Genomic DNA, 26,333 nt, shown 5'->3' on the forward strand with positions numbered 1-26,333 from the left:
CTTCCTTCACCCCAGCACCGGACCTTTTCCCTTCAAGGGAAGGAAACCACTTTCGGAGAATTAATAACGAAGCCGATCCCCGTCCGTTCTGATCTCAAGAGACTGACTTCTCAGTGGAAGGGCGCTGTGGAAAACAGGGTGTAAACAAAACATATGGTCTGCCGCGCCTGGGAACCAGCCCGAGTCGCAGCTAAAAATGCTCGGGCGTCTCCCTGCCCATATGGCTTGGGCTGGTTTCTTCCAAAAGCAAATGCTGAGCAGAGGACCCGAGTGCCCCGTGGTGTGTCTGGGAGGCTGTTGGAGGGGGTGGCGGCGAGGGGGAGGCGGGAACCCGGGACGGAGGGGGAGACGTGTGGAGACAATCCACTGTACGTGACCCGGCTCAGGAGCTCAGGAGCTCGGGAGTCTGAGTGTCCTCACTGGAGGAGCGAGCGAGCTGGGCTGGCCGGGGTCTCGTCGTGGCAGGGCAGGTCCTGGGGGGTACGTGCGTCCTCGCTCTAGGGCCAGGGTGATGGATGGCGGCAGAAGTGCACTTCCTGGAGGACACAGGTAGGTCTTAGACCACAGAGAATGGTCCTAGGGGCTGAGACCAAGCCCCGTCCACCCAAACCCATCCTCCCAGCTGCCTGACACGGGTGAGGCGGCCACCCCTCAAGACCAGGAGGCGAAGGGGGGACTCCAAAGATGGCCCTGTGGGCCCTTTCTCTGGCACAAAAGCTGCTGCTGGGCTAGGCATCCCCAGGGGCTGCGTCTGACCGTGACAGGCTCAGGAAGGCCCCCTTCTCCCGGTTGTTGATTAAATGGCCGCTGAGCTTAAATCCCGGCCGCCCCAGCCTTCCTCGGCTCTCCTGAGGTTGGCTACAGGACAACCATAAAGAAGCCTCTGTGCGTTTGCTTCTGACCTTTGGTCCACTTCCGTCCCTGGGGAGGTGAAGCAAATGGCAGGACCCCCAGCCCCCCAGGGGCCTCGGAGGGCCCGGCTGGGAAGTGGGTAGCACTGGCCCGGCCGGCGTTGGGTGGGCCTGAGGCTCGGGCCTCCCCACTGGCGCCGGCAAGGGCAGCCTTCTGGAACGCCCCGCGCGGCAGCTTCCTGCCATCCTCAAAGCCCTTGGCATCCTGGTCGCACATCTGGGCACCACTGTATCCAGGCCCAGCAACAGGATTGGAGCTGCTGCTGGGGCAACTTCACTCTGCAGCCGGGGGGCGGGGGGGAGTGGAGCTCTGCACCTGGGTCTGCTTGGGGGTGCCTGAGGCTCCCGGCATCCTCCGGGCTTCCCTGGCCATCCGGGATGTTCCGGGGCAGGGATGCAAACCACGCCGAGCCCGCCTCCCTCCCTCTCGGCTCTCGGCTCTGCGGCGGTCACGCCGTCTGCCCAGCTGCTGCGTGTCTCAGCTTGGCCGGGCGCCCAGGTCTGGCAGGGGCTGAGGGCTTCGCTGCAAAATACGCGGTGCTCAAAAAGAACTCGAGTTCCACCTGGACCTGGAGAGAACCCGCGGTGACAGCGACGGGGAGCCGCGGGGCCGGCCTCCAGAGCTCACCTGCAGCTGGCTGGCTCGCGGCCCCTCTTGTCCGAGGGGTCCTGAGGGCTACGTGTGGTGAACCCCGGGCTGGTGACCGTGATCCCAGGCCCTTGGTGGCCGCACCGTGGGTCTGAAACCCGAAACACAGGTCCCCGGCGCTCCCCGTGCCTGCGCCATCTCTGTAGAGCAGGTGCACTGCAACTTTCACTTCGAAGACAATCTCCGCGAACTCAGGCGGCAACAGCAAACACACGTGGAACAGATGAGCTCAGAGACGGTTCCTAGCCTTGAGGTACAAGAGCATTGCTCTGTGTGTGTGTGTGTGTGTGTGTGTGTGTGTGTGTGTGTCTTTCTCTGCCCCTCTCTCACACACACACACACACTACTGTATTCATTTCCTGTTGCTACGACAAGAAAAAAAATTCTCCAGCTTCCATAGCGCCGGACAACATAGGTTCGTGATGCTCTACTGCCGGGGGTTCTGCAGTTCAGAATGAGTCACACAAAGTAGAATCGCCACGTCGGTGGGGCTCCGTTTCTTCTGGAAGCTCCTGGGACCATCTCTCTCCTGACCAGTCCCACCTTCGGAGGCCGCCCACGTTCCTTGGCTCACGGCCCCCTCTCCCGTCCTCAGAGCAAGGCGGGCTCACCCCGGAGCCCTCATCTCGGCTGCTCTCCTCAGAACGCCCTGACATCCCCGGCCACCGAGCCAATCCGAGGCGATCCTCCCATCCCCCAGACCCTGACCTCCATCACGTCCAAAGTGCCTCGGGGTCCCACATCCTAGGGGTCAGGACGAGGCTGTCTTTGGGGGTAATTATTCTATTTATCACTACGATTGGGATTTGGAGGCCGGGGTCTCCGTGTGTCAGTGAGGCCTTCTGGGGCTCCCTGCAGATGGAAGTCTCTAGACAACACCCAGTATGTCTGGAAAGCTGTGGGTGTCGCCAAACGCTCACCTCCTCCAGCTCACACCGGGTGGAGTGGATGCCGGAGACGTCCAGCTGTTGTGTCGCGCTCGGATGAGGAATTCCGCCCCGTCGCTCACACGCCGCGCGACCCTGTGCGTGGCCCTCGTCCTCTCTGAGCCCGAGTCTCTGCTTCTTTAAATAGAGATAGGGTGAAGACTCCCGAAGCTGTTAAGGTGGAATGAAATAATACAAAGCGGAGAACCTGAGCCCAACCTGACACCCAGGAAGGACTCCACACACTCAAGTGACCTTTGTGCTGTCTCTCTCCTACCCTAGATGCTGTGGTATTTTACATGGAGTGGGGGGGAGGTAGTCAGAGAGGAGGCCAGAGGAAGGCCTGCGTCTTCCCCAAGACAACCTAGTATTAGGGCCTCGTGTTAGGCTAGCTCACAATCCACCGCCCCGGGGAGTGGAAGAGCTACGCTCCACAAGCCGTGGGAAGAAGACGCGACGAAGGACGGTAAGCAGCGTTCCCTGTTGACCTTCAGGCCATCACAGGCTCAAGGCCTTGTTTGGTCTTCTGGGGTGCTCGGGGAAACTCACTGTGGTACCTCCCTGTCGTGAGCACCGTTCTAGCTCTCTGCCGTCGACTGGCCATGCGGGAAGGCCTCGACTCTGGTGGCTTGCGATGACCTGCTGTAGACAAGGGGACAAGGGCTGGCCTGCCACCACTGACCAGGACAAAGTCTTCTGGGACTGTCGACTGGCGGAAAACAAAGGCCCTATTTGTCTTTAATGTCCACCTGCTCTGGAAGATGGTTTCTGCAGAGTGTTTGTGCAAACTGTGGGTGCGTGGACACTCATTTTGTTGTTGGTGGTGGCAGTGGCGAGGGGAGTCCGTGGCGTCCCGCGTGCCAGACGCGTTCTCTGCCACCGAGTCACACCTTCACCTTGGTCATGCGCTCATTCTTGCCACAGATAGCTACACGGCTTTGACACGGCCAAGAAAGCAAATATCTCTGACCCCAAGCACGGAGCTTGGTAGTGGAGACGACTAGTCAGACAGAAATGCAAGTGGACCCCTCCCCGGCTCGCTAGGCTGTGTGCTGAGTGATGTCATCGGTCTCCGGGTGTTTCCGGGCTGGAATCCATTTCATTAAGTAAAATACACAGCCCGCCCTTGAACACACCACCGATGAGTTCACGGGGAGCCCTGGGGAGGAATTCTCTACCGAAGCCCCCCATCCTTGAATCCTGCAGGTGCCGAAAACTCCACCGCCGACTCCCGTGGAGGTCAGGAACACGGTAGCTTTGCGGGTTTACAGAAATCCTCATTTTCAAATCAGCTTTGCAGGGCAGAGAGGAAAAGGTTGAGTGGTTCCATTTTCACTAATCCTTTGTGTAATCCATGGTGAGTGGCTAACGGGGCTCAGCTCTTCAACTTGGCTGGTGTGTGTGCTTGTGTACTCGTGCGTGGATGTGCACATGGGTGTGTGGGCATGCCTGGGCATGTATGTGTGTGCACGTGCATGCACACATATGTGTGTATGTGTGCGTATGTGTATGTGCTTGTGCATGTGTGCGTTCAAACCCATCGATACCTCAGCAGATTCCTGGTTCCCAGGGAGCTCCATTCAGCTTTCTCCTCATTCTGGTTCAATTAAGTGACTGTTAAACCCAAGAACAAAGGACTTCCAAAAGGGCAAAATGGCCCGAAACAGACGATTGTCACAGCAGAGGCATGTGAACACAACCACCAGAGAGGGAATGGCAGGCAGTGAGCATAAAGCCAGCTCCTCAGGAAAAACAACAACTGAGCAGTAAATAAAGCCCAATCATTATTCAGTCTAACCCAAATGCAGAACGTGGAGCTCAGAGTTGAGCTGGTGTTTGTGTGACTCCAACTCAGATGCTGAAGCCTCAGCCCCTAATCCCATCATACTCAGAGGCTGGAGAGCTGGCAGATGACTAAGCTTGGACAAGGCCGTGGGGCCGGGGCCCGTGGTGAGGTTAGTGCCCTTGTGAGAGGAAGAGACCCTAGAGCTCTGTCTCTGTGGCTCCTCCTCCTCTTCCCCCTCTCCCTCCCCTTCCTTCCCTTCCTTCTCCTCTTCTGCTTTGCACTTCTTTACCATGTGAGAACTCAGCAAGAAGGCAGCAGGCTGCTAGCCAAGCAGAGTCCATGCCAGAGCCCAAACTTAGCAGCACCTTGACCTGGACTTCCCGCCTCCAGGACTGTGAGAACGCGTTCAAGCTGCCCAGTAGGTGGCGTTTTGTTACCGCAACCCCAGCTGAAACACTGAGTGTCATAGAGTGGCCAAGGGACTGACTGACCCTGCCCGTCGTGACTGAGCCAGAGCCCAGTGAACTCTGAACAGGCACAAGTGTGAACCCTGCCCTCAAACTCTGCGGTCTCCCTCTAGCATCATACTATTTATTCAGGCTGAGCTCCAGGCTACATAGGTTGTGTGGGTACCATAGTAAGGTAAGATGCCTACAGAACCGGAAGAAATACTAAAGTCTCCAGGAAGTTAAAGTTAATCAACTTAAAGCACAATGTCCATCTACCTCGGGGGATGGTTTGTTACCACTGCTGTCTACACTAACATAACGCCTAGGTTTCTTCCCCCAAGACACAGGAATAGATTATAAGGCAGGCAAGAAAAAGGGAAAGAGTTTAACATAGTGAAAAGAAGAGACAGAATAATTATTTGTAGATAATAGAATTGTTTGTCTGGAAACCACCCCCAAAATCCTACTTTAAAAAAAAAACCTTCATGACGTAAGATGGATATATTCAGCTCCACATATCCAAATCAGTAATTTTTCTTAGATTACATAAAAACAACCCGCTAACGTTAAAGGCTCTATTTTGCAGGACAACAAACAGCATGAAATATCCAGAAATAGAACAAAAAGAAATATTCAAGGTCTATATGAAGAACACTGTAAAGCTGTAGTGAAAGTCATAAAATGCTATCAACCTAATAATATAGAGACATCAATTCTTCCCCGCCATGCCCCAGTTTATTCATGCCTGATGTAATCTATCTACCGGCGTCATTCCTGGACTGTCTCTCAAATGTGAGATGTTCACTGCAACCTGGGTCCCCCTCCATTTCTCACGGTCCGTACCCCTTGAGTGAATTCTCTCCTTATCTTTCTGTATCTCTCCCCAAACAGGTTTTCTTTTTCCATCTTTATGCAATAGTAGCAATAACTGCTGGGAAATAAGCATTTAATTGTAAGCGTTAGTTTCTCAGCTTCCACCTGCCACGCTATCACTTTGGGACCCAGTTCAGCCTCTCCCTCCCATTAACCGGTTTGGTTCCCATGGCAATCGGCTCAGAGTTGGGGGGGAAATCTCCTGATTGACCGAGTCCACCCTGGGTCAGGTCCTCCCCACCGATCTAACCAGTTGCAGGCAGGGAATCAGAGGCCTGCGGTTGGGGTTGAGTCAGGACAAGGGTATTGGTAAGAGACCTATGACCCACTTCACCGCCCCGGCTTGCCCTAAACCTTGTGGCTCCGTGGGAATGGCTTCCACCCAGTTGCTGAGCCAGGTGCTCGTGGGTCTTATCATCTCATTTTTAAATTGCTAACGTTCTCCCAGCGGCTTTGCTAAGTAGATTTTGACATCACTGCGATGCCGAGGAAACCAGCTTAGTGAGGTGGGTTCATCTTCCGAGGTCGTTCAAATGCCACCGTGCCAACCTGGCCAACCAATCGGAGATGGATCCGCATGACAGGTGCTTCGAGTCTTGCCTCCCGTCCACCCTCGGGGCTGGGATGAGCTAATAAATCCAGCCTCTGAGACCACAAAGCTTAGCTGCTCCTGGTCCAGGCCCCTGCCCGGGGACTTCTGACCCAGCCCCTGGCCCTTCCCTTACTCAGGAACTCCTGCCATCTTCCAGCTCACCGCCGTGGGTGGCAGTCCCTGGGAAAGGCTCCCATGGTTCCCCAAACCAGTGTTCTGGGGACCCACCTTGCTCCGCCTCATTCTATTCGCACCGTCGGGTTACACGGGCCTGGTCCCCGCTGCCTGCCCCCCGGAGGCCTGCCCTGCTCTGTGGCCGCGGGGCAAAGGTCACGCACAGAGCGGGAATGCCGTATTCATGGAAGCAGCTTGAATCAGCGAGGCCCTAAGATGCCTGGCACCTGCGCCACACCTGAAGGAGCTCCTTCCTCTCCCTGGGAGTCAAGACTACAGCCCACTGGAGGGTCAGGCTTCCCAGAGACACTTGGGGAGCCTCTTCTGCCGGCCCTGGAGGCTCAGACTCAACACACCCCATTTCCAGGCTGCGGTGCCCATGTGGAGTCCCCTCCCCCACCTCTTGTTAGCTGGGGGGCTCCCATGGGACAGCTTACGCCCTTCCCCCGAGGTGGAGAGGAAGGAGGTGTGCCCTCGTCCTCCATCGCACCCCCGAGTCACAGCTACACCCCGCTCCAGGGAGTTCTCACACTCTCTGGAGAAAGGGGATTCTGGGTTCGAGGGGAAACGCACCCCACCGGGGAGCCATGCTTTGTGGGGTCAGTGCCTGGGTGGGCCGGGCCCTCCTGAGGACCAGGCTAGCCTCCGGAGCTGCCGGGTGGCGGGGGGGGGGCAGGGCAGCCTGCCCCCACGGTGGCTGTCAGAGACAGGAAAGGCCCCGACACCCTCCAGGTGAACTACTCCGAGTGAAAGAGAATCGCGGGGTGCTGCAGGAAATCGCGTGGACGCCAGGAGCGTGCGTGGGGTTCTGAGCTCACTTTAGGGAATCCCCAGACCCCCCACCTCAAGCCACTGGTTTCTGCGGCATCCATGCCGGTCTCTGAACCTTCCCTCTAGGGCCCCCCCCTCGGCCTCCGGCCCTCTCCCCAGGGAGGACCGCTGCCCCCCCACCCCTGCCTAGCGCTTGCTGGGTGCTAGTGCCGACTGATGGAGATCAACCGGCATTCCCACATCCTACACAGCCGCAGGGACACGTGCGGCGGGAGGGACATTAAACATCCCTTCCAACGGATTTTCCTGTGATCATGAATCGCTGGGGTGGGCCGGTCTGTCTTGCTCTGGGTGCCCTGCGCTCACGCAAAGGACCCTGTGACGGAATGGTGCCGCCCTGTGCTATCTGCTGCCCAAGGCGGGCACACACCAACAACAGGCTGGTGTCTGGCAGCCAGGGGCAATGGCATCCACTCGACGGGCCTCTCGGCCCTGCCACGGAAGCGCGTCGGACAATACAACGCCCTGTATCTGTCAGCGTGGCAGGACGGCAGCTGCAAGAAGCGAGGGAGCGGGAGGAAAGCCGGACGGTGCCTCCAAACTGCAGGGGGTGACGAGGAGCCCTAGCAAACCGCAAGCCCCGTGGCAATGTGGAGAGGAGCCCGAGAAGGCTCCTGGTCCCCCGGAGACACCCCTGCGGGGCAGAAGCTGCTCCGGGGTGTCGGCATCCCTTTGGAGGCCTGAACTGCACCCTCCGAGTCCTTCTGAGAGACCTGCCCCGTCCCAGAGCTCCTGGGAGAATCGTACCCCGGAGGCCGCAGCCCCTCAGGACACAGGGCTGCACCTCCCACCAGAAGGAGGAAAACACTCTGGCCTGGCCCTTGGCAGCCAGCTCTCTCCGGGAGGAGACCACCGTGGCTGAGCCCGGGGTGCTACGTCCGACCCCGGGGAACTCCCTCGGTTAATAGGAAGGAAGAGATGAAGGCAGCTTTCACGTACTCGTCTTCACTCCTTTTAATTACAACATCCGGGAAAGTAGTTACAGGCAGAATGATAATGGAGCTAAACACAGAGGCTAAGCTACTCACAATCCCATCGCCTACGTCTGCCTACCGGGTGGAAACAGCACGGGTTTCTGTACATGCACTGGGGGTTTGCAGTGAGCGAGTGTGTGGTGTGCAGAGGAAGTCTCGCGAGGGTGCTGCTCGTTTCATTTCTCGACAGAGGATGGTTGGACGTGGTGTCTTCGGGCGGAGTAGGAAGGGGCCCCCTTGCTAAGACTGAGATCCAGCCTTCTTCTTCTGGAACTTTCTGAACTGGGACTGGATGGCCACAGCCGCACGTTCTGTCTCGGGCGCATCCATGTCGATGTCAAATTCTTCCTGAACTTTCTTCTGCCCATCTGTAACAAGATAAATGCAAACAAGCCGATCACAGACCTGCAAATGGAAAAGGCAGCCGAAGCCCGGGACGGGTGACGCGAGAGACGGCCCACCACCTGGCTCGGAACCAAGGGCGGCCAGACCTACGTCAGAGATGCAGCCCCGGTACTTGTATACTCTTGGGCTTGATCTTCCGATCCTAACAGCCACCCTTTCCATACAGGTCTTAACATTTCAAGCTGCACTCTTACTTCCTCAAGGCAGCTACAGGCACTGGCCCAGTGTCAGCTGGTATTCAGAAGCGCTCAGCATTGGCTGAGTGATGTTTCGTGTTCCTGCACGTACTTCCCACGGGCAGTGAGATTTGCTTATCACATTCAGGGCGTCGGTTCTTATCCTAGCTGTGACTGAATGACACCACCTTCGCGGTGGGCCTGGCGTTTCACAAACCGCACATCTGCCAGGAGTCTCCACGGTGCAGCTGTGTGCGGCTCGTGCCTCATGGAGCGCTGGCCAAGGAGGAAAACGAAGAAGGAAACAAAATCCCCCAGTCACATAAGGGGCACAAATCCTCTAAAGCCCTCCGGTCTGGTGAAGACGGGGCTTCAGAGCCATCGAATACATGGTTTCCTCTGTGGCTTTATCTCAAGCACCTCACCTCAGCCCGGACATGGGCTACTTCTCATCCACCGACACAGGGACAGCGCTCCCAAGGGAGAAGCAGAGCCAGGGGACACTGGGTCAGAGTTGGGACCTAACACCTGTCCACGGGTAAAGTGACAAGGCCCTGAGGGTACCAGGAGCCAGAGCAGAGGACAAGGCCCGCTTCCCAGAAGACCTGGGCCAAGAGCCACATGCCTGATAGACAGATAGATACATACATACATACGACAAGTAGATAGATAGATATGACAGGTAGACAGACAGACAGACATTGCAGATGGATAGATGAGAGGCAGACGCGAAGGAAAACCTGACTTTCGGACTTGCACGGCCTTCCCGGCGCGTGTCCTCGGGCCAGGTCCCTCCCGGTTTGCCTAAAGACTCTCCCGTTCTTCCCAGAGCTCTGCCACCACCCTTCCAGCCGGGAGGAGAACACAGGGCCTGGCCCTGCCCGCCCGATAGACAGTGCATCTGTGGCCTAAACCAAAGGCCCGTCTTCCTCTCCTTCAGACGTGCTGCCAGTGCCTCGGAAGCGGGGCCCCCCAGAGAGCCCTCGCGGTCCCGGAGCCGAGCCGCGCTTCCCCGCCGCACCGGGGCCCGGCACGCTTCCAGCCACGCGAGCGCGGGAGAGGCAGGCGTCCCAGCTCCCCGCCGACGGCAGCACCGGGGAAGCAGCATGGCTCCCAAGGGATGGGTGACCCCGCGTCTCCTCCCCGAGGAGAGCCCGGCACGGGGTAGTGAGTGACGACCAAACGGGGGGACTCGCGGAGCCCGCGCCAAGGCGGGAGCGGTTGTCTTCAGAGTTAAAATGTGGCTGATCCCCGGGATCCTGAAGGGCCTGATTCATCTTCTGTATTTTACAGTAGCGCGGGGGGGGGGGGGGGGGGGGGGAGGGGGGCGGGGGCGGGAAACACAGTAACTCTGTTTTGGTGACAAGTGACAAACGAAGATGCAGAAAGCGATGTCTATGTAGGGCGTACGTGATGGAGTGTAAGGGCAGATCATACGAATAAACTCTGCAATCATATCTTACGCTAATATCATCAGCCAAGGGCCATGCATCTGTTCATCCGTCCCTTGTTGGAAACAAAAAGTGCCACGATACTTTAAAAAATAATAATAATAAAAGGGCAGCAAGCGGTCACGGTGGAGGAGCTGCCGCGTGAGGAGGAGGACGGCTGTCCCTCGGGGAGGGGACTCTCCTTAGAATGTCACCCGGAACCGGGGCGCAGACGGGCGGGCTCGCCGCTGGCCCCGGGCGGGCGTGCCTGGCGGTGGGGACGGGGCGGGGCTGGGCAGCGTCCGCGGGGAGGGGGGGCGGGAAGAAGCAGGCGGAAGCCAGCGGACCCCAAGTTTGGAATCGGTGCGCGTGTTTGCCAGGGAGCACCCCACCCCCGGCCTCCATCCCGGCTCTTCCTTCCTCCTTCCCAACCCCCCCCACCCCGGTCTCTCCACCCCCACCTACCTGCGAGTCCCTGAGGAAGGGCAACGCTAGAGCTAGCTTCTCACACCGGCCCTGGCACAAAGCAGGTGCTCAGGGAGGAGTCCCTGCCTACAGAGGAGTCCCCCCATTGCTACAGAGGCCCCCACTGCTGTCCCAGAGGCCGGTGGGGCTTCGGAGGGAGGGGCGGGGGGGGCGCCGTGGTCAAGCCACAGGGGGAGGGGCGTCCCCGCACGGCCAAAGCCCAGGGCTCAGGACCCGGGGAAGCCGGGGACCCCAGCGGAGACCCAGAAGGCCTGGGAGTGGCCGGGGCTCCCGAGGGGCCCCACTGAGGGCCACACCCTCATGCCTGGGGGCTCGGGGCCGGAGCTAGCCCGCTGGCTGACCCACTGGGGAATGAGCACAGCGTCAGCCAGGGTCCCAGCCAACAGCCTGCGTGGAGGGGGGCCTGGAGCAAACAGAGGCCGCGGCGAGCCGCCCTGAGCCAGACCAAGAGGAACATGCAGATCCCGACGCTGACCCCAGATCAATCAATCAGGGCCTTGATGTATAGCACAACCGCTCTGTTGGCGGATGGGAGGAAACCCCACGTCCTGACCATTCATTCATCCAGGGAAAATATCAGCCCCCAGGGCCCCCCACGCTGCGTGTGCCCGGCGGGTCAGGGTCCCTGGAAAGCCCTGATGGTTTCATACACGCCACACCTCATCTCACCAGGAGTTAAAGTCAAAAACCTACCACCCCGGACCATGCGTTATTCATGATGTTATCTCTCTACGCGTCTCATCTAACTGCTATCGCTATAAATGCATTAGGCACGTATGTTTGTATGCCATCTATCTGCCCATAATCTTCTATCCATCTGTCTGTACATACGTCCACTACCCATCACTCACATTGTCTTTCCTCTCTTTGTCCCTCTCTCAATATCTTTTTCAGTCTCTCTCTCTCTCTCTCTCTCTCTCTCTCTCACACACACACACACACACACACACACACACACACACACACACCCCACGCGGCTTGCAGAATGGGCAGGTCTTTTGCTGTGAACAGAAACTCTTTGAATCGACACACGCCTGACGTAGCTCTGCCAGTGGCCGTGCATTGGGAGGAAAAGATGTCCCCGGCGGGGGAGAGGGGGGGAGGGAAGGGGGAGGGAAGGGGGAAGCCCCCACACAATTCGGTGCTGCCATGGGGTCCATCTAGAAACAACAAGATCCTGTTCCGGTTTCTACATCAAACTATCGCAGGTATTTCTTGTGCTACTTTCCCGAAACACCGCCATTTCCCTGCAGCAACTGAGAGAGGGGGGTAGCTTCTGCTACTGCCTTCCATTCTGTCGCCGTAGAAGGTTCAGGTAGCCCTTCTTCAAGGCTAAATTGCGATAAGAGGCTTTTTAAATTGAGCATAGAATAGGCCCTCCTTCACGTTCTTCAGTGGATTTCCCTTCACAGACCATTTGGTGGGCAAACGTAAATTACAGAACATGATACGAAAGTCAGGAATTGCTACCAGTTGAAGACAATCTCACAGGAGTATTATGAAGCTCTGATAGTCTTACAGAAATCCACAGGAGCGGGAAATGATTAGACCGGCTAAACTTCTGTGTGCATTTTTCTGTTCCTACAAGCATGGGAGCCCAATGTTGGGGGAAATTGGTGCGCAATCCTACAGTTATTGAATAGTCAGTGTGAGTGTTTGGTAGTATGATGGTGTTGATAGATATGGAAGAGCCAGTATTAGTGTTCTTAGGCTGCCGTGACAAACTGTCACAGATGAGAGCCTGAACAGTAGATACGAGCTGTCTCCAGCTTGAGGGATGGAAGTCTGCGGTCAGCAGGTGAGCAGGGCTGATCTCTTCCCGGGGTCTCTCCCTGTCCCTGACCTATAGCTGGCCCAGGCATGTTTGCCTATAGAGGTGTGTGTCCCCAGCGTCTCCGCAAGTCCCCATTTCCTCTCCTCATCAGACACCCGCACCAGGGGAATAGAATCTATCCTAGGGGCTTCATTTAACATTAACCTTCTCAAAAGACAACATCTCCAAATATAATCACCTTCTGACCACAGGAAGTGCCAGATTCCACACACAAACTGGGGAATGGAGCGGCACAAAGCTTCCCACAATAGCACCGAACTTAACTTCGGGGCTTTATGGATTTTCAAGTGGCATTGAAGTCTTTGCTTTGTTTGATGTCTGCACCCATTTCTGCAGGAAACATCCGTTGTCCCTCTTTTACAAAGGCTCAGGGACGATGATGTTTCTCAGCAGGTAACTACAGGCCCCAACTGACTCTGAATCCAGCTCTTGCTCCAAATCTTGTGTGTATGCTACCGTGCTGCGCTACTTTCCGCTCTTTCGATGTAGGCCAAGATGGTGGACTTCTGCATGAGCCAATGAGATGAGGTGTTGGGGAATTTTTGTCTCTCGTTCATGGTTCATGTCCGTGGTGACAGAATACCATCAATCAATCACCAGGCAAAACCCAGCTGTTTTCCAGGCAGCCCATCGGAATTCAGAGAGAACCTGTCTCTTAGCATGGCGCCCTAGATTGAGCCGTCATTATTCTGGGGACAGGGGATAGCAGAGAACATGCCCCAGTCCCTGCTTTCTGGAGGACAATGAAAGATCCTAGGATTTCGGAGTCTCTAAAACCAAAGCAGAGTGCAGCTCAAGGGACCGTGTGAGTCTCGATTGTTCAGTGACAACCCGACAGCCTGATCGTCCAGAGCCAAGACAAGAGGAACACAAGCTCCATCCAAGGCCAAAAATCAACATCTGCCCCCTCACCCTCCTCCAGGGGGTCAGGGGGCAACGGGGCTGGTCAGGATGGAGATGTGACACGTGGAAAGACTCTTCATCATCGGTGTATATTTCCAGTCTTTCATAGTAATTCCTCAGAAATGAACAGACATCCCAGGTCATCAGACACATGGCAGAACTATTTGCAGATCTTGGAATGGCTCAAGATTGGATAGTGTGGGGGCTGGGGATACGGCCTGGTGGCAAGAGTGCTCGCCTCGTATACATGAGGCCCTGGGTTCAATTCCCCACCACTACATATACAGAAAAGGCGCTGTGGCTCAAGTGGCAGAGTGCTAGCCTTGAGCAAAAAGAAGCCAGGGACAGTGCTCAGGCCCTGAGTCCAAGGCCCAGGACTGGCAAAAAAAAGATTGGATAGTGTGACATGAAGTATAATTCAAAATTGCATGAGCATGGGTAGCTCAGGGGGTAGACACCAGGCCCTGGATTCAACCCCGAGTCCCCAAATAAAACACAAAACATTAGTTTGGGAAGGGAAACTCTTAAGAATATTTTGGAGTTTTTTTGTGTGATGCTATGAGAATATTGTCTCTTGGCACTAGCAATAAATCATGAGCACACAGCTTTCAGTTGTAATGCACACACATACCAACACACGTGCAGAGAGAGAGGAAGGGGAGCAAAAGGCTTTCCTTTTTGTATTCAGAGCTCTCCATAGTTTAAGATTTATTTGATAGAAACAAATTACCTCCTAAGGCCTAGGCCTGTAGATCAGAAATTTGTGCCTAAGCAGTAAATTGGGCTATAATAGTCCTGAGTGGGAGTTTTCCTTCATTAGAAGTCACAGCACATAGCGTACTATAAAAGGACCCAAATTTTAGCACACTATAAAGAAATAACAGTCATTTCACTTAAGTATGCCTTGCAAATGGGGTATCTGAATGCCAAGGTTCTGGGATGCCCTACTTCTTTCAAAAGTGTAATATTAACTTGGAAAGAATTAACATCTGTCACTTGTGTTGCCCTTGATATAATTAGGGTGACCCACGCAGAGCCCCGGGGGTTCTCTTAGCTGGGGCTCAACATGGCTTTCACATGAAGGCCATCTCACGGTCCCAGGGACCCAGCGTGGGTTCCTTGCTGAGCACTCAAGCCTTGCTCTTGGGGCAGTGGAACCCGAAGAGACAGGTAGGAAAAGCCAGTGAGGAATGGAAGCTTTATCCCGTAAATCTCAGAATGGACTGAGATGTCCCCAAGAGGACAGAGCATCCAGTGTTGAGGAAAAAGGTCCATTCCCTCCGAGAAAAGTCATAATAAAAAAAAAAAACTTAGGGGGGCACAGGAAGGGAGGGAGGGAGGGAGGGAGGGAGGGAGGGAGGGAGGGAGGGAGGGAGGGAGGGAGGGGCAGCCATGGGAATGACCTATGTAACTGTGGACAGGGACGAGAATGGGCAGAGAGCAAAGAGACGGGTAACGTCGTCCAAACAAGGAAATTACTTGACTTATGAAATGGCAAACCCTCTGTACAGCGCCTTAATTACGACAGTAAAATTAGATTTAAAACAACAAATAACACTATCAAGACAATCTATGCCCCGTACACTGAAGCACTGGCACGGAGCATCCTATTTTTATGAAAACACACAACTCGTTCTCTAAAACTCTGGAAAGAAGGCCAGCAAGACGGCCACGGTGCCCTTCTGCCAGGCACCTCTGGTAGCCAAGGACGACTCCGGAGCTGAGCCGGGAGAGGGAAGGAGCCCAGAGAGCCGGCTCTGAGCCCGTCCACCCCCTGCTCCTGTGACTGCCTCCCTCTGTATTTACCTAATGGGGAACTGCTCGGGTGGAGAATTGCAATTTTCCGGGTCTCTGCCAGAAGGCAGAGACTAATGAGCAAAGTCGGGCGTGCGCGGCAACAGGCGAGGGGCTGCTCTGCATGGCCTACCGTCTCCAAATCCAATAAAAACACGGCTCCCGTTTCATCTCTCTTTACCAGGCTGGCATCGCCTAGCGTCCTCGGAGCCGTTTCCTGGACAGAGCCATTTGTCTTTGTCCTAACACGGAGGGAGTCTGAAATCCCCAGTCCTGGACCACACAGCCCGGGCTGGGGCTGGCGTGAGACCTAATTTGGTCAGCTTTAAGAAGGGTTTACTCCTGGCTCCCCTGAATCGCTTTCCAATCATGCTGGACTCGGCTCCCAGGAGCCGCACAGGGCTTATCGAAAGCGACCGCCTGACTGTGTGCCCGGGTCACCCCGCACGAACACAGCGGCAGCAATCGATGCAGGAGAGGAGGCCCTGGGGTGATCAAAGCTCTGTCTACTGAATCGTGCAGGCGCGGGTCCTGATGTCTTCACCCAGGTCTTCTACGACCATGCCTCGTTCACTGGGGCCCAGGAGGAGAGGAGAGTACATGAAGCGTTCGTGTACGTGTGCGTACGTGTGCGTTCAGAGCTCGGGTGCTACCGTGTCTCGGTGCCCAGGAGTGTGCTCCCGGACTCTGTGAAGAGTAAGCTGAAGCGAAGAGAAGCACGAGAGCCCTCGGGGGTGATAATAACCCTTCCTCTCCGTGTCGTTCCTCCCTGGTACCCATCCACAGACGCCATCACTGCAGAGCACAGAAGCGTGACCTCCGGCCTCCCCCATCCCAACCAAAGGAAACCACAGCGGGTCACCCATCAGGAAGCGGAGAAGACAAGAGTCATCTCACCCTCGACACGCTTCCGAGCAAGACAGCCGGGGACATCTGTGCTCGAGAGAGAGACGCCATGCCCTTTGCCTCTGTTAACCTCCTTTCCATAGTTCCAAAAGCCCCAACTGGGGATTGAACCCATGACCATCTGGCCACTGGCACGATGGATAGGGCCCGGGCAGAGAGAAAGGGCTGCCTTTTTGCCTTTGTCCTTTAACTGGTTTTTGTCCGGCTGACAGTGTAGGCGCTGAGGCTCCTGCCGGAGCAGTGCGTGACCGGGAGTTGCTCCTTCCTTTGCTCCACCCGGCTTCCCAGCGTCCACGGAGTGTGGGAGGGACCTCGCTGTCTGTCTTCCATAGCTCCCTGAGGCTTACGGTGCCTAAATTTCCAACCCCCCACCTCGCAGGATAAAATCAGAACACTTTCCGGCACTGCCGAGAAGTTGATGAGGTTCTTTACATTTTCAATAGAGAGAAAAGTCAAACGCAGCCAAAATTACTACGGAGTGATTTAAAGTAATCTGACGGGAATATTAATTGGCCTAATTAAAAGGCAAACGGGGCCTGAGTTTACTGAGGGGGCCTATCTCCCCATCTCACGCCCCGAGCGAATCTGACATGAAAGAAGAAACGAAATGAAGACTCTGAGACGGAATGGAAGCGTGGAGCCAATGGAAGGCAGGCAGGCCAAGTACTGCTAGCTTAAGATGACTTCTGAGATGATTTCACGAGAGTGAAAAGCAGGCATTGGGATGAACAGAAGAATGATCTCCTCCATTCCAGCTCTGTTTCCAGGCCAGGGAGGACTCTGAGCCTTTCTCCCTTTTTCCTTCGTGCTCTCAGCTCCCTGGCTAAACGCCTTTCTGGGCTCTGCCCCAAGTCTGGCTTCATCGCTGGTGACACTGGGTGACATTGCCTGGTTCCCCTCAGCCTCGCTGACAGCCACGCAACCAGTCGTGCTGTCTTGGAGAGCACCGCCCGCGCTGGCCCCTCGGCCCTGCGCCTCTAATCGGGGCAGACAGTTGCTCCTTCCTCCTGTGTTCAAGGATTACTATATGGTCTACGGTGTAGGAAAATGGACTGCTCTGCAGCTTGTGGGATTTCACCTTGGTGTGATGCTCTGAGGTGATTCTTGAAAAGGGGGCCTGTGAAGCAGAGCCCCGAGCTCAGCCCCGTCCAGCGCAGCCGAGCTGGTGAATGCCACGCTTGGTGTGTAAGTCCCACCCCAAGCCAGATAGATGCAGCCTTTGCCTCCCATTCAGCTGTGTCTTCCGCTTTGCTTTTGTTTCATTCTGCAGTTTCTATGTGTGTCTTGAGAAAATCAGACAGAAATCAGCACCGCTGTATAAAATCTCTGTTCTGCAAACACGGAGCATGACAGCATGTCTGTGCAAGAATGCCAGAGAACAGTGACTGCATTTGCACACGTGCGTTCTCATGTGTATGCATGTACACGCACGTCTGAAAGATGTGCTGAGATCAGGAACTGCTGGCCTGCCATGCCCACGGGTTTCTGATCTCCAACCACAGGGCCTCCTGCACCCAGCTCTTCCTACGTCTTCAGACTAGACACATCGCCACAACCTGCTCCCATAAAAGGGCTCTGCCCTAAGAGCTCACGGCCCATCACCTACCAATGAATGGGAAATCAATTATTGATGGGTTCCGTGGAGCTCGAACCCTGTGCTGCCTGCCAGAAAGATGGTCTCACATGTAGTAAAATGAGAATGGAAAAAAAAAAAAAGAAAAAAACACCAAGAAGAAATGAAGTCAAGTGCTCTTCTGGACTAGATGGCTGGGCGGCGTGTAGTGCCCTGGCCTCAGGAAGGTTTACTAGGAGTAGAACTCAGGCCCTGGTGTTACACAACTGGTCGCCATGTTCTGACAGCCTGCTCCAATAGGAAATGGAGTGTGGACTCCTCTGGGTTTGATGTGTTCCAGTGCAAGTCACCTGACATAGGCGGGCTCTGTCTGTCATACCTGCTCCTCCAAACAATTCTTATGGACAAAAGAGAAGCTTCCTCTCCACAAGTCCAGAAATAGAGATCAATTTGCAGTCCCAGGAAATATCCAAAATTATATAATTTTTAAATGATTTTGTAGGTCCCGTAATTTCTCAAAGAACCAGCTTTCAAACATCATCCTGAAGCATCCTAATTATCAACACATGTAACAGAAGCTTTTATGTCTAGATCAAAAATTTTATGCAGTGATTAAATCTCCATTTGGGGCTGTGGAGCTCAAAGAAGCATTTATGGAAACTGGGGCTGGAGGGGAGGAAGAGGGCACTGATTTAGACAGGATCTAGAGAGATACATCCAAGCCCCGGCAACTTCTCGTGGAATAGAAGCAGCTCCCGGGAGCTCACACACCTGACCTTTTACTGCAGCCATTTGCGGCTGAACTGAAGAAAGAGGCTGCAGAGAATTCTGGTTCTCCAGCTGTGAATGGCCAGGGTGACCTAACCGGCTGTTTCTAGACAGACCGGTAATTGGCAAGGTTTTATAAGTTTGGTTCATTTCCAGAGTGTGAACAGAATAAGGCTGAACGTGGCTCACAGTGTCTTCTAAGACCTTATCTTGTGTTCCTACAAAGAATCTGAGCCCCGATTTCAAAATTACAGCTCCATTTCAACATGGATGACTATAACTTAAGGCATCAGTGGGCTGGATTTGGAAAAAAGGCGAGGGGAATTTTTTTTTCTTTCAAAAAGTAGCCCTCAGGGGGCTGGAGAGATGGCCTAATGGCAAGAGTGCTTGCCTTGTATACATGAAGCCCTGGGTTCGATTCCTCAGCACTACATTACAGAAAACAGCCAGAAGTGGCGCTGTGGCTCAAGTGGCAGAGTGCTAGCCTTGAGCAAAAAAGAAGCCATGGACAGTGCTCATGCCCTGAGTTCAAGCCCCAGGACTGGCAGAAGAAGAAGAAGGAGGAAAAGAAGGAGAAAGGAGGAGGAGGAGGAGGAGGAGGAGGAGGAGGAGGAGGAGGAGGAGGAGGAAGAAAGAAAGAAAGAAAGAAAGAAAGAAAGAAAGAAAGAAAGAAAGAAAGAAAGAAAGAAAGAAAGAAAGAAAGAAAGAAAGAAAGAAAATGTGATATTGTGATATGTTGAGATCTGTAGATACAGATAATGGAAATTTATTCATCCATTGGAATGACATTATGTCATTTTTCAGGGAAATGAATAGACCTCTAAAAAAGTAGCTTAGGTGAAGTAAGTCAGGCTCAGAGAAACTCATATGTGGAAATTAGACCTAAATTATAACCATTCACAAAACATACAGGGTCATATGCATCTATAGAGATACAGATACACAGCGAACTCACCATTAAACAAATCAATACCAGGAATCTAGGACATATGTTGTCAGGAGCGGGTCAGGGGGAAGGTGGTCGACAGATGATGAGGAAGGGCTGTGGGTGCTGTCATAATATTCAATCTGTCAATGTGGAAATGGAACCAAGTCACTGAGGGGCTGGGAAGTGTTGGGAGAAACGGAAGAGAGCAATGGAAGGGGTGACATCCATCAAGATGCAATGTACTCACAAGCTGGCATGTTGGATTGGAATCCCTTTGCACAATTACTTTAAGGATAAGTAAAATAAATAAATAAATAAAATAGTAAAAAAAAAAAAAACAATGACCACACTAAAGCTACCAGCACAGCCATGTTCATTGCAGTACTATTTACCACAGCTAAAATATGGAACCAACCCAGATGCCCCTCAGTAGATGTATAGTAGGTATATATACACAATGGAATTCTATGCTTCTATCAGAATGACATTGTCCCATTCGTGAGGAAATGGAAGGACTTGGAAAAAACTCCTGTACGTCAAGTGATCCAGACCCAGAGAAACATAGAGGCTATAATTTCCCTCATTGGTAATAATTAGCAAATGCCTAGGATAGTTCTAGCAGATTATGGCAGTAGCTCAATAGCTATGTACATATGATCATATAAGATGACGCTAAGAGAAATGACTCCAAGTTATGGAAATAACTGGTTTATCAGTGTTGTTGTTACTCTCAACATACTCTGTGAAATTAGGCCTTTTTCTTTTGCTTTCCTTCCCTATGGTTTAGCCCCTTGTTGTCACTGTATTTGATTTTGGTACCCTAGATGTTGTCTGCTGAATTAGGGAAAGGAAGGGGAACATCAAAATGGTGAGGCAAAAGGGTAAAAAGCGAACCAATACAACAACAATAGTTACAAGACAATATACTGTACGCAAACTGTCAACTGTACAACTGAAGGGAGGGGGTGTTGAGGAGGAGGTAAGATGGCAGAAAAATGAAGGAGGAGGTGACAAGTTTGACAAGAAGTGTGCCTTCCGTATCTAACTGTAACCCCTCCGTACGTCACCTTGACAATTTTTTTTTAAGTAGTAAAAACATAGCCTTGGAAGAGCCTGGCCTTACACTTGCAGTGAGCGGAAGGTCAGGTGAGGGGCACGCCCGCCCTGGTGTGACCTGGTGTGAGGTGAGGAGCTGTCTGTGAACCTGCGCCCACCTCCCGGCTGCCGATCGGGCCAGCAGTGTCCTTGCAAAATGTGAGGACCATAAAGCTAAGAAGCAGGGAACAAAACTCCGCGTCCAGGGGCAGCCAGTCAGTTGGAAATGCAGGGTTTGTTTTCTTTTCCAGATAAAAGCCTGAATTTTCCCATTTCCACCTGCTCTGTTGAAATCATTATTTCCAAGAAAATTGCTCCGTGCTATCGCCTGCGTACACCTGGCCATCACCAGGTCCGCGCTCCACCACTGCGCTTCCTTTCCCTCACTTCCTCCTCTGAAGAACAGCATCGAATTTCTCCTTGGGAATCCTCACCAATAGTCTCTTGATGTGCGCAATAAATAAATAAATAAATAAAATGAACATTCTCAAGTGTCCTGGGGGGTGGGGTGGGGGGAAGAGAGAGGCAGCCTCAGAAGTGTGGAAATGGGTGGGAGGGAGCATCTCTGTGAGGAGGAACCACGAGGAGGGGCCTTGGGCTCCCTCTCCCCCACCGCCTGAGGAGCAGGACCAGCGGGAGACCCGGTGCCTGGACCGGCCTCAGACAGACAGACAGACAGACGTCGGGCTCCGCACTCAGGGCCATGGCCTAAGTGGAACCTTCGAGCACCTGCTAGGACAGCGAGGAGGTGTCGTGGTGGAGAGAGCCAGCCAAAGTCTACGTGCAGAATTTCTTTTCTTCTCTTCGAAGCACCTACAAAACCGTGGCTAAACTCAAAGCCGCCCGGCAGAGCCCTTGGAGAACTCTCCAGAACTGACCCGGCCAGGGGATCATCAACCAAAGAAGCAACTTCCCGGGCCAATTCTGTCACCGGGAGCCGGCTTTGGAAGCACTCTGTAAAAACCCTTTTGTGTTTTATGGACCGGCAGGTAATTTCCCTCTGGCTGCTGCACACCACGTCAGATGAGCAGAGCTTTGTGTGCGCGCCGGAACAGCGAAGCCCTCCACCTAAGAGAGGACGGAGACGAGGAGAGCAGAGGGAATGGTGCTTGCACTTGGTGGCTCGGGGCGGGGGGGGGGGTGAACCCAGCCGGGACCCGGCTCTGCTGCGCGGCTCCTGGGGTCCGGGAGGAGGTAGGAAGGGGAGGCAGGGGCAAGAAGGTTGCGAGGGGTGACACGGGTCACGAGGCATTGGGTTCATAAACTGCTTTGTGAAACGGCATCTCCTCCGTACAACTACTTAGAGATAATAATAAAAATAACAAAGAGGCCGGGGAATGAGGCCTAGGGGTACGGTGCTTGGCTAGCACGCATGAAGCCCTGGGTTCAAATCCTTAGTATCCCATAAACAAAAAAATAATAATAATAAAAGAAATTAAATTAAAAGAGGGGGGAAAAAGTAGCCAAGAACCCATTGCTCTGCTCACGTGGGCTTCCAGCCCCAGGAGACCTGAGAAGATGGTGTTCTAAACGAATGCCAGAGGGTCAAATGGTTTCCAGTCCTCCTCGGGGTCTGGAACTGTAGGGAGAAGCGAACGTGCTGAGAAATAGAGAAGAGCCGCGAAAGGTGCCAAGCACGGAAATGTCAGGCAGCAAGCGTGCGCTTAGCAACAACACAGACTCCCGGCGGGAGTGTTTCCTAAGCCTTCGGGGGGGGCCCCATCCCCGGTTCCCATTCCCACCCCCACCCCCCCCCGCAATCCTCCAAGTCCCTGCAGTCAGCAGGTAGGTCAGCCTCACCAGCAAAAAAAGCCAGACATGGTGGCGGTGTGGCCGGCTCACCTGCAGAAGGGCAGCCTGCGGCGGCGGGTGGGTAGACCCGGCGGGCGGGTAGACCCGGCCGCTCTCCTTCCCCAACGCCACCCACAAAGCAAGAGGGTGGCGTCCGTGGAACTCTTCTCCTGCCTTTACTTGGTTCGTTTTGCTGAGACCCATGCAGAATGTCTATAGGAAAACCATACTTGCTTTGCCTTTGCAAGTGCTGCAGACGTTGTAGGATAAAAGCCTAGGCCCGTGGCGTTGCAGACCTGGAACGCCAGCTACTCAGAACACACAGGCGGGACAGCCCAGGCCCGAGGTCAGCCTGGGGGAAAGGGCAAGCTCCCAAACCCAAGCAGTTACCGCTCAACTGCCAGAGCACTGGCCTCGCAACCCGAGGCCCCGAGTTCAAACCCCCGTGCCACAAAATAGAGGGGCAGGGTGATCAATCAAAGGCTCCATTTGGCAATTAGGAAGAGGCAAGGAAACACAGCTTAGCCTGACCCCTGAGTTCAGAGGGGAAGAGCAAATGAACATAGGCCAGAGGGGAGGGGAGGGGGGCATTGAGAGACAGTTGGAGGTTATCTCCTGTCCCACCAGGACTCCACGTAAAATATGGAAAGTCCTTTACGTTTCAGATCTAAAAACAAAAAAAATTCCACCTAACTGTATCCCCCATATTGCAAGAGATACGATGATAAAGGTTTTCATTTGTTGATCCGATATTGAATTCTGAGCAGGCCCCTTGTTCTTCGGCTCGCTACCTCTAGCCCCCCACATGCTCCGTCTTTCTGCAACGGCGCTTGGCACAGCGGTGTAACTCCGGGGAGGCCGGGGCTGGCAGAGCTTCCCTCCCCCTCCCCCTCCCCCTTCCCCCTCTCCCCTCAGGCCTCAGAGACCGCCCCGTCTGTGGTGGATCTTCTAACCCTGCATGCAGGGCAGGTCTGCAGAGACGTCCTCGGTAGTAAACACCCTTCAGATCGCCTGTGTGGAATCGGCCCCTGGTTCCTGGCTGGACCGAGGCAATGCTTTCATCACTAGGAGGACCTCCTCCCTGTCCCCGTCACCAAGTCGATGGCACGGCATGAAGGGACCAAGGAGAGGAGAGACACCAGACTCCGTACCGGGGTGCCATGTTGCTCTTCTCCAGGAACCTTCCGGAACCTTCCAGAACCTTCCAGAAAAGGGGAAGTAGAAGCTGAGCCTAGAACCGAGCATGCTTCCCATCTGCCACGTCCCTTTGGTCTAAGGAGTCATGGCAGCTGCCCAGATTCAAGAGGAGAGGGCTGAGAGCCACCTCGTCGGGTGTCCAAATGTTGTCCGCCATCTTTTTTTTTTTTTTTTTTTTTTTTTTTTTTTGGCCAGTCCTGGGCCTTGGACTCAGGGCCTGAGCACTGTCCCTGGCTTCTTCCCGCTCAAGGCTAGCACTCTGCCACTTGAGCCACAGCACCGCTTCTGGCCATTTTTTCTGTATATGTGGTGCTGGGGAATCGAACCTAGGGCCTTGTGTATCCGAGGCAGGCACTCTTGCCACTAGGCTATATACCCAGCCCTGTTGTCCGCCATCTTTAACCCACCACCATGTGTGCTCCGAACCCAGAAGCCATAGAACCGTACAACCAGTGCCCGGAGGGACGCAGACATTTGAGCCAAATCCACGAGGAAGTAAGTGGAAATGACTACAGCGGAGAGCTCTGTGTCCCTCTTTTGGGAAACTGATGAGATTCAAACTATTCTTCCCTGTCACGTGTACTTGACTTTGTTTTAGGCTGACTTTGTTTCTGTGCCGTAAGTCTCATTTTGCTCTTGGCAGTACTGGGATTTGCCCAGTTCCTCTGAGGCACACCGCTACCCTGTTGTTCACTGGTTCTTTCTTAGGATAGAGCCTCACTTCTTGCTTAAGGGCCTTCTGAGACCCAGTCCGGCCACTTCGGGGTTCTGTGTCCAGTTCCACCCACCATGGCAGACTCTCAAGGCCCGGGCAAGCCTGAAACCTCAGTCCTCTCAGCTCCATCCCTCCAGGTAGCTTAGAGTGACAGGTCCACACACCTGCACAAAGCTCTCGAACGAGAACAGGTCTCGAGAGCTTCCCTGCCTTGATCTGCGAACCTCCTGCTCTCAGCCTCCCAGCAGCAAGGATGGACGGCCTGGTCTGCCACTATCTGGCTTGGACATTTTTTTTTAATCTTCAGTTTCTTCTGGGGAAATCTTTTGTCCGTGTAAACACCTTCTTCTAGAGTGGGAACAATTTGTTTCTTTTTAATGAGGAATAGCTCGGCGTGACAGAAGGGGTTGGGTACGGGGTTCATCTGACCTTGATCTTTATGAGCACAGGGTGTGTTTGGTGTTCTGTTCACCTGAGTTTTTTGCTCAGTGCCCGGAGAGCCACACGAGAACCAGAAGTTCAGCGTTCCTCTCGGCCCCACCAGCCCCGTCTGACCTGGCCACGCCTATCAAACCCCCAAGGATTCCACAGGGGTGGCATGTATGGCTTGCATCACAGGGCCCCTTCCTGATACATGGGGGGGGGCGTCTATCTTCCATGTACGTCTACCCTTGCCCACCCTGGAAGTCCCAAAGGCGTTCTGAACGTGCGTTCCGAGGATTGGACCTCTTGATTCGCACACATTGGTGCAATTTGCCGGGTCAGGCGAGTTAATAACCATCTTCACGGCCCATCTCAGGACTTGGAGCTAACCGTTGAATGCCCAAAAGGCTTCTGGGGACCCACGTGGGGTGTGTCGAGCCAGGAGAGCGGGTTAGAAGCAATGGAAGGAAAGGATAGCGTCAGCTGCACAGCCCGTGCCTCGTTGCGTTTGTGAGACCAGGTGTGTATGTGAAGCCCTCACAGGGTGGAGAGAGCAGCCTGGCAGTGCGGTAAGTCCCGCTAGGAGGGCTGCGCTTGGTGCTCTGCTAATCCTGTTTGAACAAAGGGCCCTGTGTTTCCGGGTTGTTGTTGTTGTTTTTCTGGGGGGAACCTACAAAGATGTCATAGCCCTGTCTCTCAAAGAGAGTTGAAAAGGAAGAGAGGCCTCTTACCTTCTAGCACGTGGGGCCGGAGACTATGCAAAATGGCGCTAATCTTGAGACAGTCTGTGCTGGGTGGCGACCCGGCTTCCGTCTCCCGAGGTCCTGAGTGAGTGAGTACGTGAGCCACCGTCCCCGTGAGGCAAAGCCACACCGCCACCCGCCCGTCAGCTCAGCTAGGTTTTAGCACAGGGCTCCCCAGAAAGGATCCACCGTCGCACGTTGAGGTAATTCTTACAGGGATGGTTCCGGGCCAGATCTCGTCTCTGCTTACCTAAAGTCAGTGAAAATCGGCCACTTCCTGAAACGAGGAGTTCCCTACACCGGGGCGACTAAAAGATGGTATGCGGAGTGAAGTCGCAGTGTTCTTGATTGAATCGGCCAGGGACTCGAGCCAAATCTTCACAATTAATCAGCATTGATTGGAAAGGCCAACGTGTTACTGATTCAGTCATCCCTGGAGCGCCGTTAACAGGTGTTCAAGAGTCCCCAGGAGCCGTCCTCACAAGATGTGTTCCCGGGCTGGCTCAGAACTCCCTGTCCATCTAGGAGGGGTAGGGGGTTTCTTCCCTGGGTCCCGATGAGGCATCTTCCTTACGCGGACAGGCCAGGGACAAGCGCAGGGACCAAAGGCTCCTCCTGTCCCGAGTGACTCAGTTGGAGAAGCAGGGAAAGCTAAACAGAAAGCTCCACTCTCCAAAGGCATCCGGCCTCCACCTCCCCGGACACCACCGCTATTTCCACCCACACACACTGCTGATCCCCGATACGCGCCACTAGCCCCCAACCTCCCAACGTAAACTGTCTTATCACGGAGCCCAGGAAGGAGGTGCGGGCGGCCTCACCTCTGGAAAAAATGGCTGGCTGGGAAATTCCGCTCCCTAAATAGTACAGCCAGCCTGCGTAAAAGTTCTCAACGCCCCATCTCGATGCTCAGCTGGGTGTACAGTGACTGGTACAAGCCAGTCATTCCAGCTATCTGGGAAGAATGAAGAGGTAGATCACCGCCCAGGCTGGCCTTGGAC

The 26,333-nt window shown here is 54.3% G+C and overlaps 1 protein-coding gene across 1 annotated transcript in view; it reads right to left on the bottom strand.

Moving 5' to 3' along the window:
* Positions 1-8,134: 8,134 nt before the first annotated feature.
* Pcp4 (Purkinje cell protein 4) overlaps positions 8,135-26,333 on the bottom strand; it is a 43,095-nt gene continuing 24,896 nt past the window's right edge. Inside the window, exon 3 of the mRNA XM_048345884.1 lies at positions 8,135-8,533. Coding sequence (XP_048201841.1) covers positions 8,406-8,533 — 128 coding nt within the window. The 3' untranslated portion in view covers positions 8,135-8,405. The remainder of the gene's footprint in view (positions 8,534-26,333) is intronic.

The sequence above is a fragment of the Perognathus longimembris genome, chromosome 5 (assembly GCF_023159225.1).
Source record: "Perognathus longimembris pacificus isolate PPM17 chromosome 5, ASM2315922v1, whole genome shotgun sequence".
In the NCBI taxonomy this organism is placed as follows: Eukaryota; Metazoa; Chordata; class Mammalia; order Rodentia; family Heteromyidae; genus Perognathus; species Perognathus longimembris.